At 40.4% G+C, this 23,291-nt stretch overlaps 1 protein-coding gene across 1 annotated transcript in view; it reads left to right on the top strand.

Annotated features, from left to right (window-relative positions):
- Positions 1 to 23,291, top strand: part of ALG13 (ALG13 UDP-N-acetylglucosaminyltransferase subunit) — a 77,111-nt gene that overhangs the window by 42,249 nt on the left and 11,571 nt on the right. The window contains exons 15-26 of the mRNA XM_032228528.1: positions 1,351 to 1,448; positions 2,908 to 3,030; positions 5,423 to 5,487; positions 5,546 to 5,777; positions 8,097 to 8,210; positions 11,108 to 11,264; positions 12,098 to 12,233; positions 15,354 to 15,413; positions 15,527 to 15,582; positions 18,960 to 19,022; positions 20,686 to 20,857; positions 21,489 to 21,599. Of these exons, the coding sequence (XP_032084419.1) occupies positions 1,351 to 1,448; positions 2,908 to 3,030; positions 5,423 to 5,487; positions 5,546 to 5,777; positions 8,097 to 8,210; positions 11,108 to 11,264; positions 12,098 to 12,233; positions 15,354 to 15,413; positions 15,527 to 15,582; positions 18,960 to 19,022; positions 20,686 to 20,857; positions 21,489 to 21,599 (1,387 nt within the window). The remainder of the gene's footprint in view (positions 1 to 1,350; positions 1,449 to 2,907; positions 3,031 to 5,422; positions 5,488 to 5,545; positions 5,778 to 8,096; positions 8,211 to 11,107; positions 11,265 to 12,097; positions 12,234 to 15,353; positions 15,414 to 15,526; positions 15,583 to 18,959; positions 19,023 to 20,685; positions 20,858 to 21,488; positions 21,600 to 23,291) is intronic.

Here is a 23,291-nt window from a genome sequence, read left to right as displayed (position 1 = left end):
TATTTGTTTACCAGAGTGATGGCATTGGGGAAAAAAGTGTCCACTTAGTTTTCTGAGCTTATTGTATAAGAAGACCTCAATTAAATTGAGGCTTTGTTGAGATCTCTTCATAATTCCAGCAACTCCACTGTTTTATCCCCAGTTTTCTACTTTTGATGATCAACAACCCTTGGAGATGTGTGTTGGGGAGCGTCTTCATTACATTTAACTTGATGAACCCTTTAGGGCCTGTTGGAAAAATGGAAAGAGATTGCTACATCTATTATCATGACTTACTAGAGTAAACAAGTATAAATCTTGAACATTTATAAATTTGCTCAATTTTATTCCTTTGTTTTTGATGTGACTGAGCCAGCTTTCTATGGCACAGAGAATAAGGCTATACTTTCTATGTCAAAAGTTCCATACCACAATCTTAATTCTGGAATATGAGTTTGATATCTCTGACCCTAGAACAATTATGGCTAATATGTTTTGGATTTCGTGCCAAAAGCTGGGGGAGTGCAGGGGAGTTGTACGCAGGCGTGCCACACCCATAATACTATGTGCGTGACCCCAGTGACCCTCCTGCTTTTGACACACTTTTTTGCCCTCCCCAGGCTCCAGAGGCTTTTCAGGAGCCTGGGAGGGCAAAAACAGCCTCCCCACCCATCCCGGAGGATTCAAGAGCTTCCCTGAAGGCTCTGGAGGGCAAAAAACGGCCCTACGAGCAAACTGGAAGTCACTTCTGGTTTGATCTTAGGGCCGTTTTTTGCCCTCCGGAGCCTTCAGGGAAGCTTCCTAAAGGCCCCTGAAATCTCTGGAGGGTGAAAAACGGCCCTACAGACAGCATCACCCCCTAGAGTCGGGAACAACTAGCACATATATGCGAGGGGAACCTTTAATTAGATCCTCTTGCTTTTGAGAAAAATTCCATGTATGGACTATTTCTTGATACATACATTTCTGCTTGGCTTGCCATTTGGTAACATATAGATTCTTACAACCTGATACCTACTGTAACAAACATCCAGGGTATAAAATATAAATGAACTTGGTTGAAAATGGTGATTGCAAAGTTTGTTGGATCTAAGTCAAGGATCTAAGTCATAACTTTGAAATGAATGAAACACATCAGTTCAGAAGTTGAGTGGCTATTTTCACTTTCTGGCAGTGTGGCTGTGCAAAAACTCAAGTATTCTGAGTATCTTTTTGGGTACACTTAGAGCAGGAGTGTCCAATCTTAGCAACTTTAAGACCTGTGGACTTCAACTCCCAGAATTCCCCAGCCAGAATTCTGGGAGTTGAAGCCCACAAGTCTTAAAGTTGCCAAGATTGGACACCTCTGACTTAGAATCTTCTTCTTCCCAGGTACGGCTAGAAACGGGGGGGAAATATTACAATGCCCATATACAGGATGTGGGACAAGATAATATGGTGACTGTCTTCATTGAAGAGTTGGCAGAAAAGTATGTATCTCTTTCCTTTTAATCATATAATTGTATTCATTGGGAGAGCTATTGATATCAGAATTTTAGCTGGGCTACTTCAAAAATCAGGTTAATGGTGTTATAACTAATATACAAAATCTGACATCTCACTTTCCATATTATTTCTTCAGATAGGCTGGGTTTAATTCTTTTACAATATGGGGCATTCAGTTCAACAGTACCAAACATGAAAAGGTTTTAATTTCGTCTCCCAGGGGAAAGGGTGTTGAAAATGAAAGCTTTAATTTTTGTTCTGGCATAACCTTGACACTTAAAAATGTAAGACATAGTCTTACAGAACCTTTAAAACAAACTTTTTCCTTGTATTTAGGGTTGGGATTTTTTGTTTCGTTTTGGTGGATCAAATGTTTTGTGATCCATGAAGCTTTTGTGATAATAAATATTAATCTTTAATATGTTTCCCGATTCTTCATTTTTGTTTGAGTTTTCTGGAAACTCAACAAATTAATAGTTTTACAAAAGAACACAATATGAAACCTATTAAGAGAATAATACCTGTAAGCGAAGAAGCTTTTGAACACTGGTAAGGATTTCAAGTGGGCAAGTGGGCCCTCCGGAGCACTATACCAGAACGGTATCCGGTGCTCCTGGTTGGCTCCAGTATGCCTGTACCGGGACGTACCGTCTGCAACCCACCACTGTGTTGGACTATGCCTTCAATGTCCCTCCCAGCTTTATGATTTTATACTTTGCCCAAGAACCATATTTTTCAGAGTATACACCAAGATTTTGAAGAGGTAAATTAAAAGTAAAAGTCTTTGCAATCTGCAGGCCTCTCAAACCCTCTGCACGTCACATTTTTTTGTGAAAAACGGGGCATGCAGAGAGTTTGAGAGGCCTGCAAATTGCTGCTGGGGGCTGGGGGGGAGAGCAAAAAATGACCTGTTTTTTGAGAAAACAGGCCTGTTTTTTGCCCAAAACAGGGCATGCATAGGCTTTGGGAGGCTTATAGAGTACTCCTGAGGGCTGGGGGAGAGTAAAAATGAGCCTAAAAATGGCCTATTTTTCACTCGTTTTTGCCTTCCCCGGCCCCCAGGAGCACTCTGGAAGCCACCTAAAGGCTATGCAAGGCCATTTTTGCAAAGGGGGTGGGGTTTCAGGAGGCCTAAAATTCTGTATTCAGTCTATAAGATGCACCCAGATTTTCACCCTCTTTTTGGGGGGAAAAAGGTGCGTCTTATACTCTGAAAAATACTAATTAGTTACAACTAATTTAAATTCTAATCATCATATCAGTCAATTTACATTAGTGGTTGGCATCATTGTGCAAACTCAATCATCTTTGTGTAGCACTCTTAAAGATAAGTAGAAATGGAAGGAACAGTAAGTTTTAAACTTAGATGCCATAGGTCTTATATCATTATGATTTTAAGTTTTGTTTTATAATTGTACTAATTCTGGTTGGGATGATGTATAGGCATGTTATTCCATTGGTAAATTTGAAGCCTGTGACTCAAGTCACTCCACTTCCTGCATGGAATGTGATGTCCAACAGAAAAGGAGGAAGTTATCAGAAGATACCAGGTGGGTACACCCATAAGTAAAAACAGTAATGGTATGGCTGGGTAGAGTAGTAATGAACCTTGCAACCTGCAACTTCTCCAATAATAGTATAAACTTCTCTCTGGGAATGAATTTGTCATCCATTTTCCCATTCTTCATCATCCAGCTCATTTCTCTTTGACAAGGTTTCACCACCTTGCCAACTTTTAAGATGGGTGGATTTCAATTTAATTAAATCTGTCCATCTTAAAATTGCTAAGGTTGAGAAACACTGCCCTATTAATTGAAATGCATTGTGATGAGGAATTTCATATTCTTGTTCGGGATGATTTGGGCTAATTTCTTCCAAAATATGGTATTAGCTGCTATTTCCTCTGGTACATAGTGTTTTATAAGTGCTTTTACTACATATGTGCACAGTATCTGTGTAGTAAAAGTCTTTTAAAAATCTTTTCAGTTAGAACTCAAGAGCAGATTGGGTAAGAGGTCACCAAAATATGAATCCTAAACAAATACCTTATATCTCAGTTTTGATGTCATCAATAATTGACTTGTGAGATCTAGTAGATCAAACTCAGTGGTGGAATTCAGTCAGTTCGCACCTCTTCGGGATAACCGATTGTTAACTTTCTAAGCAGTTCGGAGAACCAGTTGTTGGAAGAAATCTTTTGTTTTTTCCCACTTTACAGGGCAAATCCTGGAAGGAAGGAAGGGAGGAAACATTCTGGTGTTGTTTCTAGCCTAATCTTTATTGCCCTGCTTACAGAAACTACCTGTCCGGTTAACCCTTATTACACTCACAGCTAAGGCAAAGCGCCCATCAACATGAGTGATGTTGGTTGGCCATGCCCACACAATCACATGACCACTGAGCCGCAGCTACCCAGCTGGTCATTAGGAAAGAGAATTGGTTGTTAAATTATTTGAATCCCACCACTGATCAAACTTATTAGTAGTTCTTTTTTGTTTTGTTTTCTGAGTTGCTGGACTATCACGGCAATATTTAAGTAATTATAAGGTAAATGATTCCTGAAGTCAAATTCGATCCCTGGTTTAATCATTTTAAAACACTTGGTTTGCTTGAAAGATCCCCCTCCACATTAATTAAAGAGAATCAATTTTGAAAACATCACTCTTAAAAGAACATTTATTGATTATGGAGCCGTATGTGAATTCTAGCTAGATGTTTAACAAGTTATTTTTAAAGAATAATTTTTTCTGCTATTTGGAAATATCTTGGTGGAATGCAGTCTTAATGCAGATTTAACCAGGTAAAGTAAAACTGATCTATGGCTAGATACTGCAATAAAGTTACAATGACACAAAATCATAAAACTAGGTGAGCATTCAGAAAACGAAGAATATGAAAATCAACCATCAAACATTCACTAGGTGGACACACATTTAATCCCTGACATTTTCCCATGTCAAACTGTAAAGAAACTGTAAGTATGTTTTTAGACCTGAAACAACCTTGTGGCAAGATCAAGATATTTTACTGGCATATAATTGAAAAGTTTTCTCTGCCCAAATAATAAACACTTTTAAAGTTCACAATCTTTTAAGGAGTTGCTGCAACAAATCTTGGTTCAAGAATTTATCACTATTAATAACTTTAAATGTACTCATAAAGTAGTTATTTGGAGAGATAATAAAGGAAATGGGCATGGTTGATTTTCTATAAGTAGACACTTCACTTAAAATACCAGCTTTTTCCCACTGTCTCAATCCCCAAAGAGGTGAAACCTGATCTCTAATTACCATCCTGCGCATCTATTAAATTACTCTTATATCTGAAGAGTTATCTTGAATGGGCTAAAGATGTGAGGGTTTGAATTTTGGAACATGACACATAAATAATCCTTGCTTGTTGCTTGATTCCAAAAGAAGAGGTTTTTTTTATGTCCTTAAACTTTCAAACTTTTTTTATTATACAATTGCCTGAATGCTTCAGCTTCCTTTCCTCTCTCTTCCCCACATCAAGTTTTAGATTAAAAGGGGCATGGTGCCTCAGTAGCTAAGATTCAGATCTTGTCGATCCGAAAGGTCGGCAGTTAGGCGGTTCGAATCCCTAATGCCACGTAATGGAGTGAGCTCCCGTTACTTGTTCCAGCTTCTGCCAACCTTGCAGTTCGAAAGCACGTAAAAATGCAAGTAGAAAAATAGGAACCACTTTTGATGGGAAGGTAACAGCATTCAGTGCGCTTTCGGCATTTAGTCATGCCGGCCACATGACCATGGAGACGTCTTCGGACAGCACTGGCTCTTCGGCTTTGAAACAGAGGTTAGCACTGACGTCTAGAGTCTGGAATGACTAGCACATGTGCGAGGGGAATCTTACCCTTTAGTTTTAGATAAAATGGAGTGTTTGTACTCTTCCACGACAACTTTTCCTAAGGTTATTCTAAATTTCTCCCTTCCTGCTCTAGTACTGTTTTATTTCAAAGAAACAAACAAAAGAGTTTCCAGTTGCAAAAAGAAGAAATGACCAGCTGTAGATTAATCCTAGCCAAAGTTTCAGCTGGTCTTCCTATTCTTATTTCCCCTTCCAGACATAGACATGAAAACACGGAAGAAACTCTTCAAGAAAGTGCATGGAAAGGAAGTCTACATGACGGTGGCTTACAGCAGGGGCCACCCTGTCCTGCCACCTCGCCTGCAGCACACCATGGCATCAGATCGCTCATCTTTGGTCCATTGTTCCCCAAATGGGCATATAAATCCATATGATCATTACAATTTCCAGAATTCACAGAGAACTGGACGGGGATACGGAATGTCGAGGTAAGGAGGCTTGTTAATCTCTTCCCCCCATTTCACTGTTAGGCAGTTCAGATATGGTGGCCTTGATGATTTTGGCCACAAGCATCATGCTGATTTGAGCGTAATAGTGTCATAAAATATCCACAGAGCTACATAGCACTTCTGTTCCCTGTTTCTGCAGCCTTTATTCTCACACGCTTCATTTGCATGTTAGAAAAGGAATATTTTAACCAAAGGGTACATAGAGCTAGTCCTGGTAGTCCTCAACCTACAACAGTTCATTAAGTGACTGTTCAATGTTACAAAGGCACTGAAAAAATGTGACTTACAACCTTTTTGCATGAGTTTATGGCCTTTGCAGCATCCCCATAGTCATGTGATTAAAATTCAGATGCTTGGCAACTGGCTCATATATATGACCGTTGCTGTGTCCCAAGGTCACGTGATCTCCTTTTGTGATCTGACAAGCAAAGTCAATGGGGAAGCCAGATTCACTTAATGTTACTGACTTAACAACTGCAGTGATTCATTTCACAACCGTGGCAACAAAAGTAGTAAAATGGGGCAAAATTCACTTAACCAACGTCAACAGAAATTTGGGACTCCATTGTGGTCGTAAGCTGAGGACTACCTGTGTTTGGTTAATGGCAGTTCATCAACCAGGTTGTGATGGCGCTGAATGAAAAGGCTTTATGGCCTGCCCTCAAAGTTCTGTCCATCAGAGCCTCCCCATAGTCATGTGATGTCCCACTTTGCAACCAATCCTGGTCCCAATTACTATCGTTAAGCGAGAACTGCCTGTAGTGGTGAACAGAAGGGTGATTAAATTTGAGAGAGAATTTGGTAGCCCACTAAACCGTAATTTCAAAACTTGGTTCATTGGTGACCTGCGTTCTGTAAATTAATACTATGTCCCAAACTGGGAGAACTTTTAATTTAAAGTAACAATGGCAATAAAATGTTCTCATTTTCTCCCCCTGCCCAGTGGTGGGATTCAGCTGGTTCGCACCTATTTGGGAGAATCGTCTGTTAACTTTCTAAGCAGTTGGGAGAACTGGTTGTTGGAAGAAATCCCCTTTTGGTTTTTTCCCCACTTTACAGGGCTAATCCTGTAAGGAAGGCAGGAAGGAAACATTCTGGTGTTGCTTCTAGCCTAATCTTTATTGCCCTGCTTACAGAAACTGCCTCTCCGGTTAACCCTTATTACATTGTAACAGCTAAGGTGAAGTGCCCATCAACGTGAGTGACCTTGAGTTGGCCATGCCCACAGGATCACATGACTACCGAGCCATGCTTACCCAGCTGGTCATTAGGGAAGAGAACCGGTTGTTAAATTATTTGAATCCCACCACTGCCCTTGCCCAACTAATATGATCTACACAGGGGTAGTATCAATAGTGGGTTGCTGCTGGTTCAGCCAGTTCGGCCGAACCCGTAGTGGAATTCAGGCCTGGGTTGCAGAACCAGCAGTGATCCAGGCCTGCCACACCCCCAAACTGGTTCCCTCACTGCCGCTTGGTCACCACCATTTTGGATTTTAGTGAACAATTTATATTGAATTATGCACGGGCGTAAAGTGCACATGCGTACTTTGTGCACGGGTTGCAAACCAGCAGTAACACCAGCAACAAACCCACCCCTGGGTAGTATCCAATGTTCTTTAGTGGCCTCATAAACCCAGAAACGTATAATAACTGAGCTCATCTAGGAAAACCCAGAGCTACAAACCAAACTGGGAAGATGAAAAGATATCAAAGGCTGCAACACCAGCAAATACTTTCTGTATTGCTGCCCACAAAGCCATGTTTATTTATTAAATTTCTACACCACCCACATCTTTGGATGGTTGCCTTATCAAGTCATCAGCAGTCAAGGTGAACTTGAAGGTGTTCTTGGCTTTTACTCAAGTGAGACTTAGCATAGTTGACATGCAATTAAAACCATCTCTGGCAATTCTCAGTCATCCAGGTCCTAGTTGTCCCAAAGGTACTTTTTCACAAGGCGTTGTTTTTCCTTGAAGACTTTTTGCTTCTCGTCCAATAACCACCTTGGATGAGAAGCGAAAGGTCTTCAAGGAAAAACAAAGTCCAGTTGCCTTGTGAAAAAGCACCTTTGCGACATGTAATTAAGAAGTAACATGCTGGATTGAAGAGCAAGGCAGGGACCTGCACAGTTTGCATACACTTGCACCATGCCAAAGGATAGCTGAGCCTTGGACTACTTTGCAGCTTCTTCATCCACGGACATGTTTGTAGAGGTACTTGAATGGGGCTAGTTAAGAGTCCACCTTGAGCCTTCTAAATTCGTAGTTACTTTGCTTTTTTATCCTTTGAAATGTAGGGGATCTGCCCGATTTATAAACAGGAACAACGTCACTGGGCAAGAAATAGCATTTTATCCTAATCCAGGAAAGAGATGTTATCAGAGCTATGATAACTTCTCGTATAGATCACGGTAAGTAATTGTAACCCTGTTGTTTTAATCCAATACACTAGGTGGCCAGTGTTAAAACCCTGTTGTTTTAAACCAATACAATAGGCAGTCAGTGTTATTCCTCAGCTATCGTTTGGGGTCAGCTGTCTTCAGACTTCAGATTTTCTGAAATTTCTCAAATTTTTCAACCTACCTTATACAGGAGGTAGAAAGGATTATGTGTGTGTTTGTGTGTGTGTGTGTATGTATGTCTGTGTGTGTCTGTGTGTGTCTATATATATTTATATCTATATCTCTATACCAATATCTATCTATCTATCTATCTATCTATCTATCTATCTATCTATCTATCTATCTCTATCTCTATCTCTATCTCTATCTCTATCTCTATCTCTATCATCTCTATCTATCTATCTATCTATCTATCTCTATCTATCTATCATCTATCTATCTATCATCTATCTATCTATCTATCTATCTATCTATCTATCTATCTATCTATCTACAAATAGATAGAGAGGGGGGAGAGAGAGGGAGGGGAGAGAGAAGGGATGTGGTGGCTCAGTGCTAAGACGCTGAACTTCTCGATCAGAAAGGTCAGCAGTTTGGCGGTTTCAATCCCTAGCACCGTGTAATGGTTTGAGCTCCTGTTACTTGTCCCAGCTTCTGCCAACCTACCTAGTTCGAAAGCATGTAAAAAAATGCAAGTAGAAAAATAGAAAGTTGGTGGGAAGGTAACAGCGTCCCTTGTGCCTTCAGCATTTAGTCATGCTGGCCACATGAGCACAGAGACGTCTTCGGACAGCACTGGCTCTTTGGCTTTGAAACAGAGATGAGTACCGCCCCCTAGAGTTGGGAATGACTAGCACATATGTGCAAGGGGAACCTTTACCTTTACCTTTATACAGGTAGTCCTGGACTTACAATAGTTCATTTAGTGACTGTTTGAAGTTATAACAGTGCTGAAAAAGTGACTTATGACCATTTTTCATACTTATGACCATCGCTGCATCCTCATGGTCATGTGATGTACATTCGGATGCTTGACAACTGACTCACATTTGTGACAGTTGCAGTGTCCTGAGGTCATGTGATTTCCCCCTTTGCAACCGTCTGACAAGAAAAATCAATGGGGAAACTAGATCCACTTAACAACTGTGTAACTAATTTAACAACTGCAGTGATCCACATAACAAATGTGGTGAGAAAAGTCATTAAAAATGGGGCAGTACTCACTTAACAAATTTCTCATTTAACAAATTTCTCATTTAACAATGTAAATTTGGGGGTCAACTGTGGTCATAAGTCAAGGACTACCTGTCAGCTTCTGCTTTGCTGTTGCTTCAGCTGCCATGAAACGGGAAGGGGGGGCGTGTATGTGGGAGGGATTTAATTGATGTGCTGGAGGAATGCTGGAGGAATGTTCTAGGATGTACCAGTCGTTGGGATTACGCATGCGTACGTGTTTCCCGCCTGCATCAACGGCCTACACATTCCATCTTCGGCCTGTCTTTTTGAAGTTATCTCACACCTGACATTTGAAGGACTTATGATTGGACTGGAGCTTTGATCCTAAGGGGGGGGAACGGGCTTTCCTATATATCAATTGCTTTCGCGCCATATTATTCAGATCTTGCTTCACTACTGCTCGCTTACCATTTATAATTAGTAAAAGTACTTTGGATTTCCAACCCATGGAGTCTCTTAGTCTTCTTTCCTAATTATGGAGTGGAGTGGGGCGTGACACTACCTGTATTGAGGTGGATTTATCCATTAAATTTCTCCAACCGCTATAAGACAAAATTATTTCCCTAGCTAGATTTCATGGCAACTTTTATATGCATGGGATGGGACTTGTGACGTTCCTACCAGTAAAATACTTTTCTACTGTTCGTTCTGACCCAGTCTTAGCAGAAACAAACAGACTCCTTGTCCCAAAAAACCCTTTATATATCTCCTGTGAATTAATGGCATTCACACAATGAGAAGCCCAGGCAATAGTCCTTCAAAGAGTTAACTGCAGTAACAGACCTTGTTAGTTCCTTGCCAGGCCATGAGTTCCCACCTTGTAAAGCTCCAAATTAAGTTCTGGCAAGCAGTCTCTAAGGCACGAAACACCATGAGCAAAATCTTCAGAAATCCGAACTGTTGTCTTCTACAATCACCACTCCCCTTTCTTTCTATTTATTCCCCAGCCAGGAAGAGGTCATTGAGCGTTCCCATGTGGCTTGCTCCCTGAGTCAACTCCTTGTTCTCAGTTGTTCTCCTCTTCTAACAGCTCTGCGCATACGCGCATCTGGAACAAGGCCCAGTGGTTCTTCCTCCCCACTTAGCCTCCAAAGGCAGCTGCCTCTCGGGGGACTGGGAAATGTCTGACTGACCTAGCTAGTTCCTCAAAGCTTTTCAATTCTAGGGATGCAACTTTCTGTATCCTTGAAGCAATGTTAAACCGTTTTCAACCGAGACTTTTTTAAAGCATCCCAGGATTGCTGCTGTTTCAGATTCCAAAGAGTTTCTTTGTTGATGCAGCAAGCCAGTGCCATGTTACGTGAATCTTAACTGCCCCAAAGTGCCAGTCTGGTAACAATTGGGCACAAATACCGTATTTTTTGAACTATAAGAGGCACTGGAGTATAAGACGCACCCAATATTTTGAAGAGGTAGTAAATTTTTTTTAAAAATGTACTCTGCAGGGCCCGAGCCTTCTGCATCCCTCAGTTTTTGTGGAAAATGGGTCATGCAGAAAGTTTGAGAGGCCCCCCTCTTTTTTTGGGGGGTGGGAAAGGTGTGTCTTATACTCCAAAAATACGGTATCCCTTGGTCCTGTAGTTGCAGCTGTAGCAACATTTTCTTTCAAATGTTTTAGACTTGGGATATATGGTGGTGGTGACATTTTAACCTTTTGATCATTCTGGAAGTTCATACAGCCGTAGCCGCAGACAGATGCAATGTGTAAATAAAGAATGCCAGTACGGATTTTCACCTGAGAATGGGGAGGAACCTCGAGGTGTAGAAGAAACCATGACTTTCTATGAGATTGAAGAAGGGGATGATGCAAATTTTCCTCCTTTACCTGTAAGTCCTTGAGCTGAATTAATTTGAAAAATGCCAAAGTAAATCTTTTACAGGTAGGCAGCAGGATAGGGTGGACAAAACTGCAAGGAGAAACTTCATGAGTCTTAAAGTTGCCAAGTTTGGAGAGCCCTGGGATAGAGAGTGCTGGATTAAACAGCCTTGAATTAATCTAGCAGGCTGTTAGGAAGAATAATCAAGTTTGGTTAAATCCTCATTATGGGAAAAGATCTACACAGATGAAATATAATTGCAAAGCCTCAGGCTCTCAATTTTGTTCATGGGACTAAAATTTATTAATAGAGTGGTGCACAGCGAAATTGTTTCAAAGGGAACCGAATTGCTAACCAAATAGTATCTCTCAAAGGTATAAATGTGTGTTGGCAAATCTTTTTCTTAGAAAATAATAATTATAAAACCCCCAGGGCAACTTCTGCTGCCATAAAATTGAATTTAGGGATTTCAAAAGGGCCAAAACAAGAGATTTTCTGCTTTTGAAAGAAACCTGAAAATGAGGTTTTTGTATACGAATATTTTTTAATGTTTGCTTTGGCTCTTTCTGCCCTTCTCTCTGCACTGATTTTTAAAAATAAATTCTGAAAGCTCTAATTATTAATAAACAATTTTTTTTTCTCAGCCAAATTTGGAAAGGCTAGCAAGCTATTTCCTAAACATTTTAGAATCATGTTGTGTATTTCAGAGCATCTCATAACTGTTGAAGTCCGGCGCACATATTCTATACTCATCAGGGTTAGAAGGAAATGCTGAAACACTGCTACATATTTGCAATAAAGTGAAGGCATGAATGTTAATAAATAATCTCACTTGTTTCTCAGAATCGGGGTAACCCAGCTCCAATAGTTCCTGCTCCTGCAGGATTCTGGGTGACAAGAAGGACTTCAAACGCCATCCCGCCAAACAAACCAGGCCTGAATAATTCAGAAGTAGTAGTAGAGGAACCAACTGACACTGGTAAGGATAAACACAGAACAGCAATAGCATTAGTGTTTAAGATTTATATACAGCTTCACAGGGCTTGACAGCCCTTTCTAAGTGGTTTACAAAGTCAGCCTCTTGCCCCCAACAATCTGGGTCCTTTCTTTACCGATCTTGGAAGGGTGGAAGGCTGTCAACCTTGAGCTGGTTAGGATCGAACTCCTGGCAGCTGGCAGACATCAAAAATAGCCTGCAATTACTGCACCACCAGTGTCCAACTTGTTCTGCTTCATAAGATGTGCGCAGACATGTAGTCTTCAAATTATGACTACAATGGAGCTGTCCCATTATGGTCATAAGTTGTGAGGGTCATAAATGACAAGTACTTCCAATTTTGCAAGATTTTTTTTTGTGGCAGTTTTTAAGCAAATGCCATGGTTGTTAAGCAAATACTGTGGTTGTTAAGCAAACTAATGGTTCACTATGGGCATAGTTTTGCAGAAAACTGGATGAAGTTACCAGTTTTTGGCAAAACTGTTATAAAACACACTCGCGCAATCATGGGGTATTCCACACACCCGTCTTGTCAAGCCCCCAAAGTACAATCCTATCACATGGAGAGCAACCGTCCGATCTTCAGATCCAGAGTGTGAGTCCTCTTTTATAGGTAGGGTGTAACTCTGAATAGTTGTTAAGCAACCAGTTGTAAGCCAAGAATCCTATTGTTCAAACTTACAAATTATGATAGAACTTTGGTGAATCATTCGTGAAGGACGCAGTGGCTCAGACCCTGAGTTTGTCAATCAGAAAAGTCGGCAGTTTGGAAGTTCAAATCCCTAGCGCCACATAATGGATTGAGCTCCCGTTACTTTTTCCAGCTTCTGTCAACCTAGCAGTTCGAAAGCACGTAAAAATGCAAGTAGAAAAATAGGAACCACTTTTGGTGGGAAGGTAACAACATTCAGTGCGCCTTCGGCATTTAGTCATGCTGGCCACATGACCACGGAGATGTCTTCGGACAGCACTGGCTCTTCGGCTTTGAAACAAGAGGTTAGCACTGACGTCTAGAGTCTAGAACGACTAGCACATATGTGCGAGGGGAATCTTAACTTTTAGTTTTAGATAAAATGGAGCGTTTGTACTATTCCATGACAACTTTTCCTAAGATTATTCTAAATTTCTCCCTTCCTGTTCTAGTACTGTTTTATTTCAAAGAAACAAACAAAAGAGCTTCCAGTTGCAAAAAGAAGAAATGACCAGACGTCTTCGGACAGCGCTGGCTCTTCGGTTTTGAAATAGAGATGAGCACCGCCCCCTAGAGTCAGGAACAACTAGCACATATATGCAAGGAGAACCTATACCTTTAACTGCTAAAGGAAAAATAGGGTTACTGCTTCATTCATTTCCTTTATAACATTTGGGATATTAGTTAGGAGTTTTTAAAAAGTCATTAAAAAAATTCTTCACAGAAGTCTCCTGGCTTGAAATGGAACATGCCATTATTTTTCAGAATAGATGTGATCTGAAAATTACAGTATGTACAATTGCAGGCACCAGTGGTTTTTTTCATTATTTCAAAAATGCATTTCTCAATTAGAATCTAGACCTAGCATAGCATGAATGTTAATAAGTTCAGATGCATCTGTTACCTTTCCAAGATTGTTACTATGCCAAATGCTTGAAGTACTTTGCAGTTATAAGCATTGAATGTTTTTCTAAGCATTTCATATTTTGGATTATTTTTATATGTTGATTGATAATTTAAGTAGTTGACTTTTTAAAAAGATCAATTAAGTGCAATAATTTATTTTTATTTATTTATTTGTCAAGCATGTATAAGATAACAGATATAAGTATAAACATGATTATGAATATATGAAAATGATACAAATAAATGGGGACATTAGGACAGAGATGGTAGGCCCATTGGTGTGCTTATGCACGCCCCTTACAGACCTCTTAGGAATGGGGTGAGGTCAACAGTAGACAGTCTAAGGTTAAAGTTTTGGGGTTTGGGGGAAGAAAGCACAGAGTCAGGTAGTGCATTCCAGGCATTGACCACTCTGTTGCTGAAGTTGTATTTTCTGCAATCGAGTTTGGAGCAGTTTACTTTGAGTTTGTATCTATTGTGTGCACGTGTATTGTTGTGGTTGACGCTGAAGTAGTAATTGACAGGTAGGACACTGTAGCAGATAATTTTGTGTACTATGCTCAGGTCAGACCGAGGTTCTAAGTTGTCTAAGCCCAAAATTTCAAGCCTGGTGTCATAAGGGATTCTGTTGCAAGCAGAGGAGTGGAGGACTCTTTTCATGAAATATCTCTGGACTCGCTCAATTGTATTACTGTCCGATATGCAGTGTGGATTCCAGACAGATGAGTTGTATTCAAGAATTGATCTAGCAAAGGTTTTGTATGCTCTGTTTTGCAGTTCAATATTACCAGAGAAGAAACTACACAAGATTAGGTTAACAACTCTTAATGCCTTTTTGGCAATGCTGTTATAATGAGCTCTGGCACTTAGATCATTAGAGATGAGCACTCCAAGGTCCTTGACAGAGTTTTGTTGACTATACACACAGTCCTCGACTTACATAGTCCTTCACTTAACAATTGTGTCAAGAAAAATCATAAAATGGGGCAAAACTTGTTTAGCAACTATCTTGCTTAGCAATAGAAATTTAAGCTCAATTGTCATCGTAAGTCAAGAGGACTACCTGTATTGGAGAACAGGTTTCTTCCTTCAAGCAAAGTATGTTATCCTAAGACCTTTGGCTACATCTATTTATTTTATATAGGCTAACCAGCTACGATTCTAGCAACCTGGACTTTGCTGACCTTTGCATCTAGCTAATGTTTTGCATAGATTAACAAAACAAAAGAATAATACGACAAATGTTGTTACCATATGCCATCGTTTAAGCCAGTTTCACACAGCCAGATCTTAAGAATTCTTGATGTCCTGAATTCTCCAATCAGAATTGCTTAGCAGTTTTGCAATTTGGGGATTGTGGAATTGGAAGCATAAAGCATTGGAAGAAATTCATTGAAAGTTTTTGGATAATTACATGATTGTAAAATATAAGGCTAGATTTTCATCCTTTCTCTTGTAATTGTTTGTTTTACATGAAATTTACTTCTAATATGTTTCTCTAATAGTGCACTTACCCTCTGATTTTCAAGGAGAATATCATGAAGATTATCTGTATACTCCTCCAGGTGAGACTGGAGTATTTCCCTAAATGTCTGCTTCATAACTTTATTGTTTTTGTAGTAAATAGTTACACCTGATAGCTGCTGCTGTCAATTTCATATTCCTCCCTGCTTTCCAGATCCAGAGTGCGAAACAACCACAGTATTTAATGCAGCTGAATCTACTGCAAATTTGGTAAGCTTTAGTTAAAAATTGAATTGAGAAATTTGGTAAACTTTAATTAAGAACATTGATATTAGCATGGCCAGAGAATGTTTGTTGTGGCCTTCAGAGCTGGCAGCAGAGTCAGACAGCAAGGAGGTTGGGGAGGAGCATGGGTCAGTCCTGGAGTCTGGGGAAGGCTTGGACGAGGGCTCTGCATCAGAGGCAGAGAGAGGGCCAGAGCCATCTGGGAGTTATGTGCTGCCTCCAGAGTCTCTGGTGTCAGACAGCAATGAGGCAGAGGAACAGGCTCCCCCTGCCGGAAAGCAAGAACAGTTAAGACAGAAGGGATGATTCAGGGGTAAGGTTGGAAATGATTGCTCTCCCCCCCATAGGATATAAAGGAGGAGCAAAGGCACCAGAGCCTTTGCAGGAAGCAACTTGGTTCATGCTGGTCAATTTACTTTCTGAAGCTCTGTTTTGACTCTTTGCTCTGTGTGGCTTGCCAAGCTAATTGCCAATTAAGTCTTTGGCAGCGTTTCAAGGAAGATAAAGGTCTGCTTCATAACTTATCAGTCTTATGTCGAAGGACTTTGGCACCCTACTGTAGGACTCTTTATAACTATTTGGCACTCATTATGGTCTGTGAATGAACATAATTCACAGCATTTGAAATAAAAAAAGGGTTTGGGGGACTAAGCATGTGCTTTTTACTGTATCAGGAAGCCTAGATTAGACTACTGTTAAAACCTCAAAGGAGATGTGAAAGCAATTTCCAACCTTGGCACTGTCATATAATACCCGTTGTAATAGTAGTCCTTGAATTGTATAAATTTTTACCAGCTTGCACAAAGTAATGAAAATGGTGCTCGCTCAGGTGGGTTGCGCAAAATAGTTGTCAGCTTCCCTACTTTGTAGTAGCTCAGTTGCTAATGTTGGAAGGGGGGCTTAGGACAATTCGGCATGGGTAGCTCAGTGTGGCCAGTATGATGCGGCCAGCTCACCACCACCAACACACCTCTGCCAACTCATCATTCCCAAATTGTCGGACAATACAACACAGCAAATTTGCCATGGGGACAACTCACCACCACATGGCCTGAACACCATTGCTACTCTGCGCTGTGCCCATACATTCACTCACTTGCTCATCTGACTCTCCTCTGGTGGGAACCCTTAGCCACAGAAGTGGTATTCAGCAGGTTCTGACCAGTTCTGGAGAACCAGTAGCAGAAATTTTGAGTAGTTTGGAGAACTGGTAAATATCACCTCTGACTATTCATTGCCTCCCGAGTCCCAGCTGATCGGGAGGAAATGGAGACTTTGCAGTATCCTTCCCCTGCCATGTCCATTAAGCCATGCCCACCAAGCCATGCCCACAGAACCAGTAGTAAAAAATTTTGAGTCCCACTACTGCTTAGCCAACACCGCTGGCCTGCACTCTGCCCATCTGCTCTCTCACCCACCTGCCTTGCTCTCCCTCCAGCCACCCATGGTGAGTTGTCCCCACAGTGAATAGACCATGTTGAGTTGTGCTGCAACAACTTGGTAATGATGAGTTGGCAGAGGCACGCTGGCCATACCAACCTGTCCCATGTTGGAAGACATCTTGGCCAAGGAACCAACTTATGTTGGCATACAATCCATAAACAACACTTTCTCACTGCCTGCTCAAACGATAGCAGATATGGTGTCCTTAGCTACTTTTCCAGTAAGCAGTACCTGGGTGTTGGGGATTTTTATTATCGGCCTCAGTTTTGTGTCTGACTTATGGAGCAGACAATAATTTGATTTTAACATTTTACAGATTGGGAGACCCTGCGTGGTTATTGGATTTGTTAGCAATTGTAAGATCTTAATCTTGCAGCTTTAAACACTAATTTGTTTCTTAGCCAGATGGCTTTTATGTGTAATTATGAAGTGGAAATTTGTTACCTCATGTATTAAAAGAATGGTATGTCATCTGTAACAAACAGTGTTAAACAATGTAAGAGTGCTGGAAAGAACTAGGAAAAAAATGCCTGTCAGATAAAACAGATTCACTTAATGACTGCTACAAAAAAGATTGTAGATCAGGCATTGTCACATGGTAACCCATTTAACAACAGCAGAGACTTATGGCTGTAATTCCAGGATCAATTATTTTTATACGTTGAGGACTAGTGGCACTTATATAATAACAGTTTAGTTGCTGGCTAACTTATTTTGGGAGGGTTTATGTCCACTTTTCTGAATGTTTTCAAAAGTTGTCTTTGTTTTTTCCCCTCTCTTTACAAATAAGTAAAAGATCCAGTTGTAGCTAAGCCCAATAGAAAATGCCAAAAACCTGATATATCTTGCTCTTCCTCCTTCCCATGGCTTCCAAAGCTAGCTCATATGATAAATGTTTAGCACAAAAAGATAACCATTGGGTTGTGATGGAGATGAAATGCTGCTCCACACATCAAAGATGCAAATAAAGGAGAATATTAGTAGCTCAGGGTTGAAATGAGCGGTCCTTGGTGTACTCTGAGCTTGCTTGTTTTCTTGCAGACGTTTCATTACCCAAACCAAGTAACGTTATCAGTGCAGCACTAATGATGTTATCAAGTTTGGATAATAAAACATCTGCAAGAAAACAAGCTCAGAGAGCACCAAGGACCCCTCATAGTTCGGGGAACTGCCTCCTGATGTACTTTCTTGGCTCAGACTTTATTGACCTGCTACCTTTTAGATTTGCATGCTCTACGGAAATCATAAGGGACACAGTGGCTAAAACGCTGAGCTTGTCGATCAGAAAGATCAGCAGTTTGGAGGTTCGAATCCCTAGCACCAAGTAATGGAGTGAGCTCCCGTTACTTGTCCCAGCTTCTGCCAACTGAGCAGTTCGAAAGCACATAAAAATGCAAGTAGAAAAATAGGGACCACCTTTGGTGGGAAGGGAACAGCGTTCCATGCGCTTTCGGCCTTTAATCATGCCGGCCAAATGATCATGGAGATGTCTTCGGACAGCACTGGCTGTTCAGCTTTGAAACAGAGATGAGCACCGCCCCCTAGAGTCAGGAATGGCTAGCACATATATGTGAGGGGAATCTTTACCTTAAAGAAATCATAGACCTGAATTCCAGAACATTTGAATGGCACCAGTTTGAGCAGAGCAGGATTACAGAAACCATGGTTTTGAAGTTGCTGCATATCAGGACGTAAATCCTTGTCTTGAGGTGGATTTGGATAATGGAATTCAACAGAAAACAAAATGTAGCGTTTGGCACAGAACATCCATATTCAAAGTCTTAGCCACTTCTATCTCTCTGAACACTTTTTTAAATAGCTCTTCTTTTTCATTAGCCCAAATGACCCTTTAATAACATAGCATAAGGTTGATTCTCATTTCTCCCCCTCTTTCTTTTTAAAATGTGTTGTCTCTGTAGGATGCAGGAGCAAACTGTGTCTCTTCTCAGGAATCCTCTACCTCCTTCAGTTACTCTCAGAAGGTAAATTTCTGTGAGGACGTAACTTGGAGTCAAGAAGAGTTTCACTGTCCAGAAGAGCTGAAAAATGTTCGTGAAACATACATTTTAACTTAACTTTGATAAAAGAAGTAAAACATTTAGCTAACTAAAATGGAAATGCACTATTGAATTTCTTTCAAAGTTGTCTTCAACACTCCAGTGCAGTGTTTCTCAACCTCAACATCTTTAAGATGTGTGCACCATGTCATATAAAATATGTTAATGAAGAATGGAGTTAGAGCAACAAGGATATTAGGAGCCTGGAGACTAAATATATGAAGAACAGTTTCAGGTATTGGATATGTCTAATTTAATGAAAAGAAGGACTAGAGAAGACATGATAGCAGTGTTTCAATATCTCAGGGGCTGCCAGAAAGAAGAGGGAGTCAAGCCATTCTCCAAAGCACTTGAAGGCAGGACAAGAAGCAATGGGTGGAAACTGATCAAGAAGAGAAGTAACCTAGAACTAAGAAATTTCCTGACAGAACAATTAACCAGTGGAACAACTTGCCTTCAGAAGTTGTGGGAGCTCCATCACTGGAGGTTTTAAAGAAGATAGTGGACAGGAATGGTATATGGTCTTCTGCTTGAGCAGTGGATTGAACTAAAAGAGCTCCTTTCAATACCGTTATTCTGTGACTTCAGCCCCCAGAATTGGCTAGCAAGGGAATTCTGGGAGTTGAAGTCCACACCTCGTAAAGTTGCTGAGGTTGAGATTTAATGTGACTTTAATGTGACTTTAGGAGAAAGTTATTACATTTAAGTGGGTTAATCACACTGATTTTATTGATCATAGTATTTAGTTAGACCAACTTTCTCTGACATATCATTCAAAGTATGTCCCTTCTTCCCCAATGGTGCCCCCCAACCAGGGGTGGGTTCCTGCCACCATCACTACCGGTTCAGCGGCCGAAAAATTTTGTGCATGCGCACAACATTAAAAAGGGGGGGAAATACATTTTTTTCAATGAAGATTGTTCTGTGCATGAGCAGAACAGAAAATCAAGATGGTGGCACCAAAGATAGAACCGGTACGGTCACCTGTCCGACGGAGTTACTACCTATTTGGCCAAACCATACCATACTTGTAGGAACCCACCTCTGCCCCCAACCCAGCTGCTTCAAAGCTGTGTCATCTATACAACCACAGTGACTTTCTTAAAGGCTAGAATAGTTTGAAGAAAAATAGGAAAATTGCTAATGTTTTGTATCAGATGGTACCTGGTTACAGCAGACATCTGTGTAATTTGCCTCAGAAAATTCATACTCTATGAGGCTGACAAAATTGAGGATGTTTTTAAAATTAGTCACTTGGCCCAATGGGCATTCAGATAAGAGGTTTAGAAGTGAATTTTTTTGCCTATTAATTATTTATTAATTATTATACGTATTGCTTGTTTTTTTTTAATTTATACACAGCTCATTTCATTCACTGATGCAAACTCCTATCAGCATGCATGCTGGTAATGCCAAACTACGGTTTATTGTTACACTCAAATTGGGTTACTTAACGGAAATCTATTAATTGCATCAGAAGATACTTCATCCTGCAAAATCATTTGTTCCCAGGATGCCTTGTGTTTTATATAAGAATTTTCACCATTTGGCGAAAAAGATGCTGACCTTTTTGCCTTTTCCTTCATAGGTTATGTGTAAATTCCGCCATTATATCCAGCTCTTCCTGTGTTCCATACACTCCAGCCGCCATTTTCTCTTCCAGCTTGCAGTGCTTCAACCCAAGTCACTATCACTGCATCTACCCCGCAGAATGCTGTGCCACCAATTTAGTAACCTCTTCTGTGGGAAGGCCAGGTGGAGTATTGATTTCACTTTGAAGTATTTCTGGAAAATGCTTTTGAGTTTATGGTTCCCTCGTACCAGGTGATTTTTGAATCAGAATAGCTGTTTAGTCCCCAGGAAGGCATTGAAGTAAGTTCACTTGATCTTCTGGAAGTGTCAATGTATTTAGGCCATAAAGTTACATGGAAGAAGAACAATTAATCAATGCAACCGCTTGTCCATCGCTGGAGGTTTTCAAGGGTAGACTTAGACAACCATTTCACTGAGATGGTAGAAGGTCTCCTGCCTTGAGTTGGGTTGGACCAGAAGACCTCCATAGTCTCTTTCAACCATATGATTCTAAGTAAAATCCTTCAGAATGGAGGCCTTTTAAAGGGCTCGTTGTATTGTGTTGTTTCATCTATGCATGGAAAATGTTGACTTCGTTCCATATTTTAGAAGATACTTGGCAGACGCAGCAAGATCAGATTTGTTTAGGTTCTCAGTTTGACTTGGATTGTTGATCCAGGTTAAATTCATTTTAGGAACACTGAGTGGGATTACTTAGATATCCCCAATGGATTCATTGCATAAATTTCAAGGTCTGTTTTGTGCATTCCACTGCTTTCAAAATTAATGTAACATTTCTCTCCCCATTTTTTCAAATAGCGGTGTCTGTGTATCAGTCACCTCCCCTTCCTCCTGTCAGTGATGTGGGGGAAAACGGCAGTATTACGCCCCCTTATTCTTGTGATCCAAGTGGAAGTGACCTGCCTAGAGGTAAGATATCATTTTCTCTGATGTGTGGGAGTAATTTTAGCTCTGTAAAATGAGTCAATTCTAGAGATGCTTATGGAATTACATTTTATTATATGCATTAGCTAGTTTGGACTATCCAAATGCAATGTGGGACTTCATTATCTAGCAGGTTTTCAATGCCAGAAACTTCTGATTCAGTTATTTTGGCTTGGATAAATCTTTCAAAACATTTTTAAAGGCATATTTTTGTAAGAGTATGCCTTTAAAATATGTAGTTGTATTAAATGTATTTTTGCTTAACTGCTGTGACAAGGGAAACATAATCATAGATGTACCAAAGTGTTTGGAATACAGATTGAAATAGACCAACTGGTTGTGTCTCTCTAAGCTTGGCGTTGGGGCAGTGGTGAAATTCAATTTTTTTTTACTACTGGTTCTGTGGGTGTGACCTAGTGGGCGTGGCACGGGAAGGATACTGCAAAATCTCCATTCCCTCCCCACTCCAGGAGAAGGTTACTGCAAAATCCCCATTCCGGGGGAAGGATATTGCAAAATCCCCATTCCGTCCCAACTCCAGGGAAAGGATATTGCAAAATCTCAATTCCCTTTCCACTCCGGGGCCAGCCAGAGGTATTATTTGCCGAACTACTCAAAATTTCTGCTACCTGTTCTCCAGAACCTGTCAGAACCTGCTGAATTTCACTCCTGCATTGGGGCTATCTGAATTTCCCCGGTGTAAAAAGCTATACATCAAGCACATTACAAAAGGGAATGGATTAGGAAAGTGAACTCCAATTATATGGTTCTTCCTTTCCAAATCAACTAGAAAGTAAATGTTGAGGCTGTTTTGCAAAGAAAACAAGGTTTTTAATATGAACTCTGTGACTTCAAAGTTGTCTTTCGGTTGAAGTTTGCAAATAGGGAGTCCTTGGGTTATGACCATTTGTTCAGCAACTGTTGAAAGTTACAATAGCACTGAACTCCTGGTATTTATGACCGGTCGTCAAGAGTTTTTATTTATGTTTTATTTATTTTATTTACTTTGTCAACCATGTAAAAAATGTATAAGTATAAACATAAGTATGAACACAGTAAATGGGTACAAATAAATAGGGACAGTAGGACAGGGATGATAGGCACGCTGATGCGCTTATGCACCCGACCCCTTACAGACCTCTTAGGAATGGGGTGAGGTCAACAGTAGTCAGTCTTAGGTTAAAATTATGGGATAACAACAGAGTCAGGTGGTGCATTCCAGGCATTGACCACTCTGTGGCTGTGGCTTGACTGTTGTGGCATCCCCACAGTTATGTGACTGTGATTTCTGATGTTCCCTGAGAGCATCCCACAAGCAAAGTCAATGGGGAAGCCAACAGAAATGGTTAGAAAAGAGATACAAACAGAAAAAAAGTATAAAATAAATAACTCGGATGACACATTATTGAATCGGGGGGGGGGGGAATAGGAAAGTATTAAAATACAAGTATACAAGTTAAAAATGATACAAGTGGAATTATTGTTAGAAACAAAATATAAGAGAGAAAATTATTTGTATGAAAATATAAAGTTGGGATTGCTGAAATGCCACCCCAAAAACCCATCAGAGAAAGTAAATAAGCAAGGGCAACAACGGAAGGGAGGAAGGATGAGGAGGGAAAGGATAAAGCAGAGGGAGTAAGGGAAGGGAAGTAAGAGTAGGAGAGAGGGTAAGAA

The sequence above is a fragment of the Thamnophis elegans genome, chromosome 12 (assembly GCF_009769535.1).
Source record: "Thamnophis elegans isolate rThaEle1 chromosome 12, rThaEle1.pri, whole genome shotgun sequence".
In the NCBI taxonomy this organism is placed as follows: domain Eukaryota; kingdom Metazoa; phylum Chordata; class Lepidosauria; order Squamata; family Colubridae; genus Thamnophis; species Thamnophis elegans.
The sequence above is the reverse complement of the archived record's forward strand: the minus strand, read 5'-3'. Positions and strand labels throughout refer to the sequence as shown.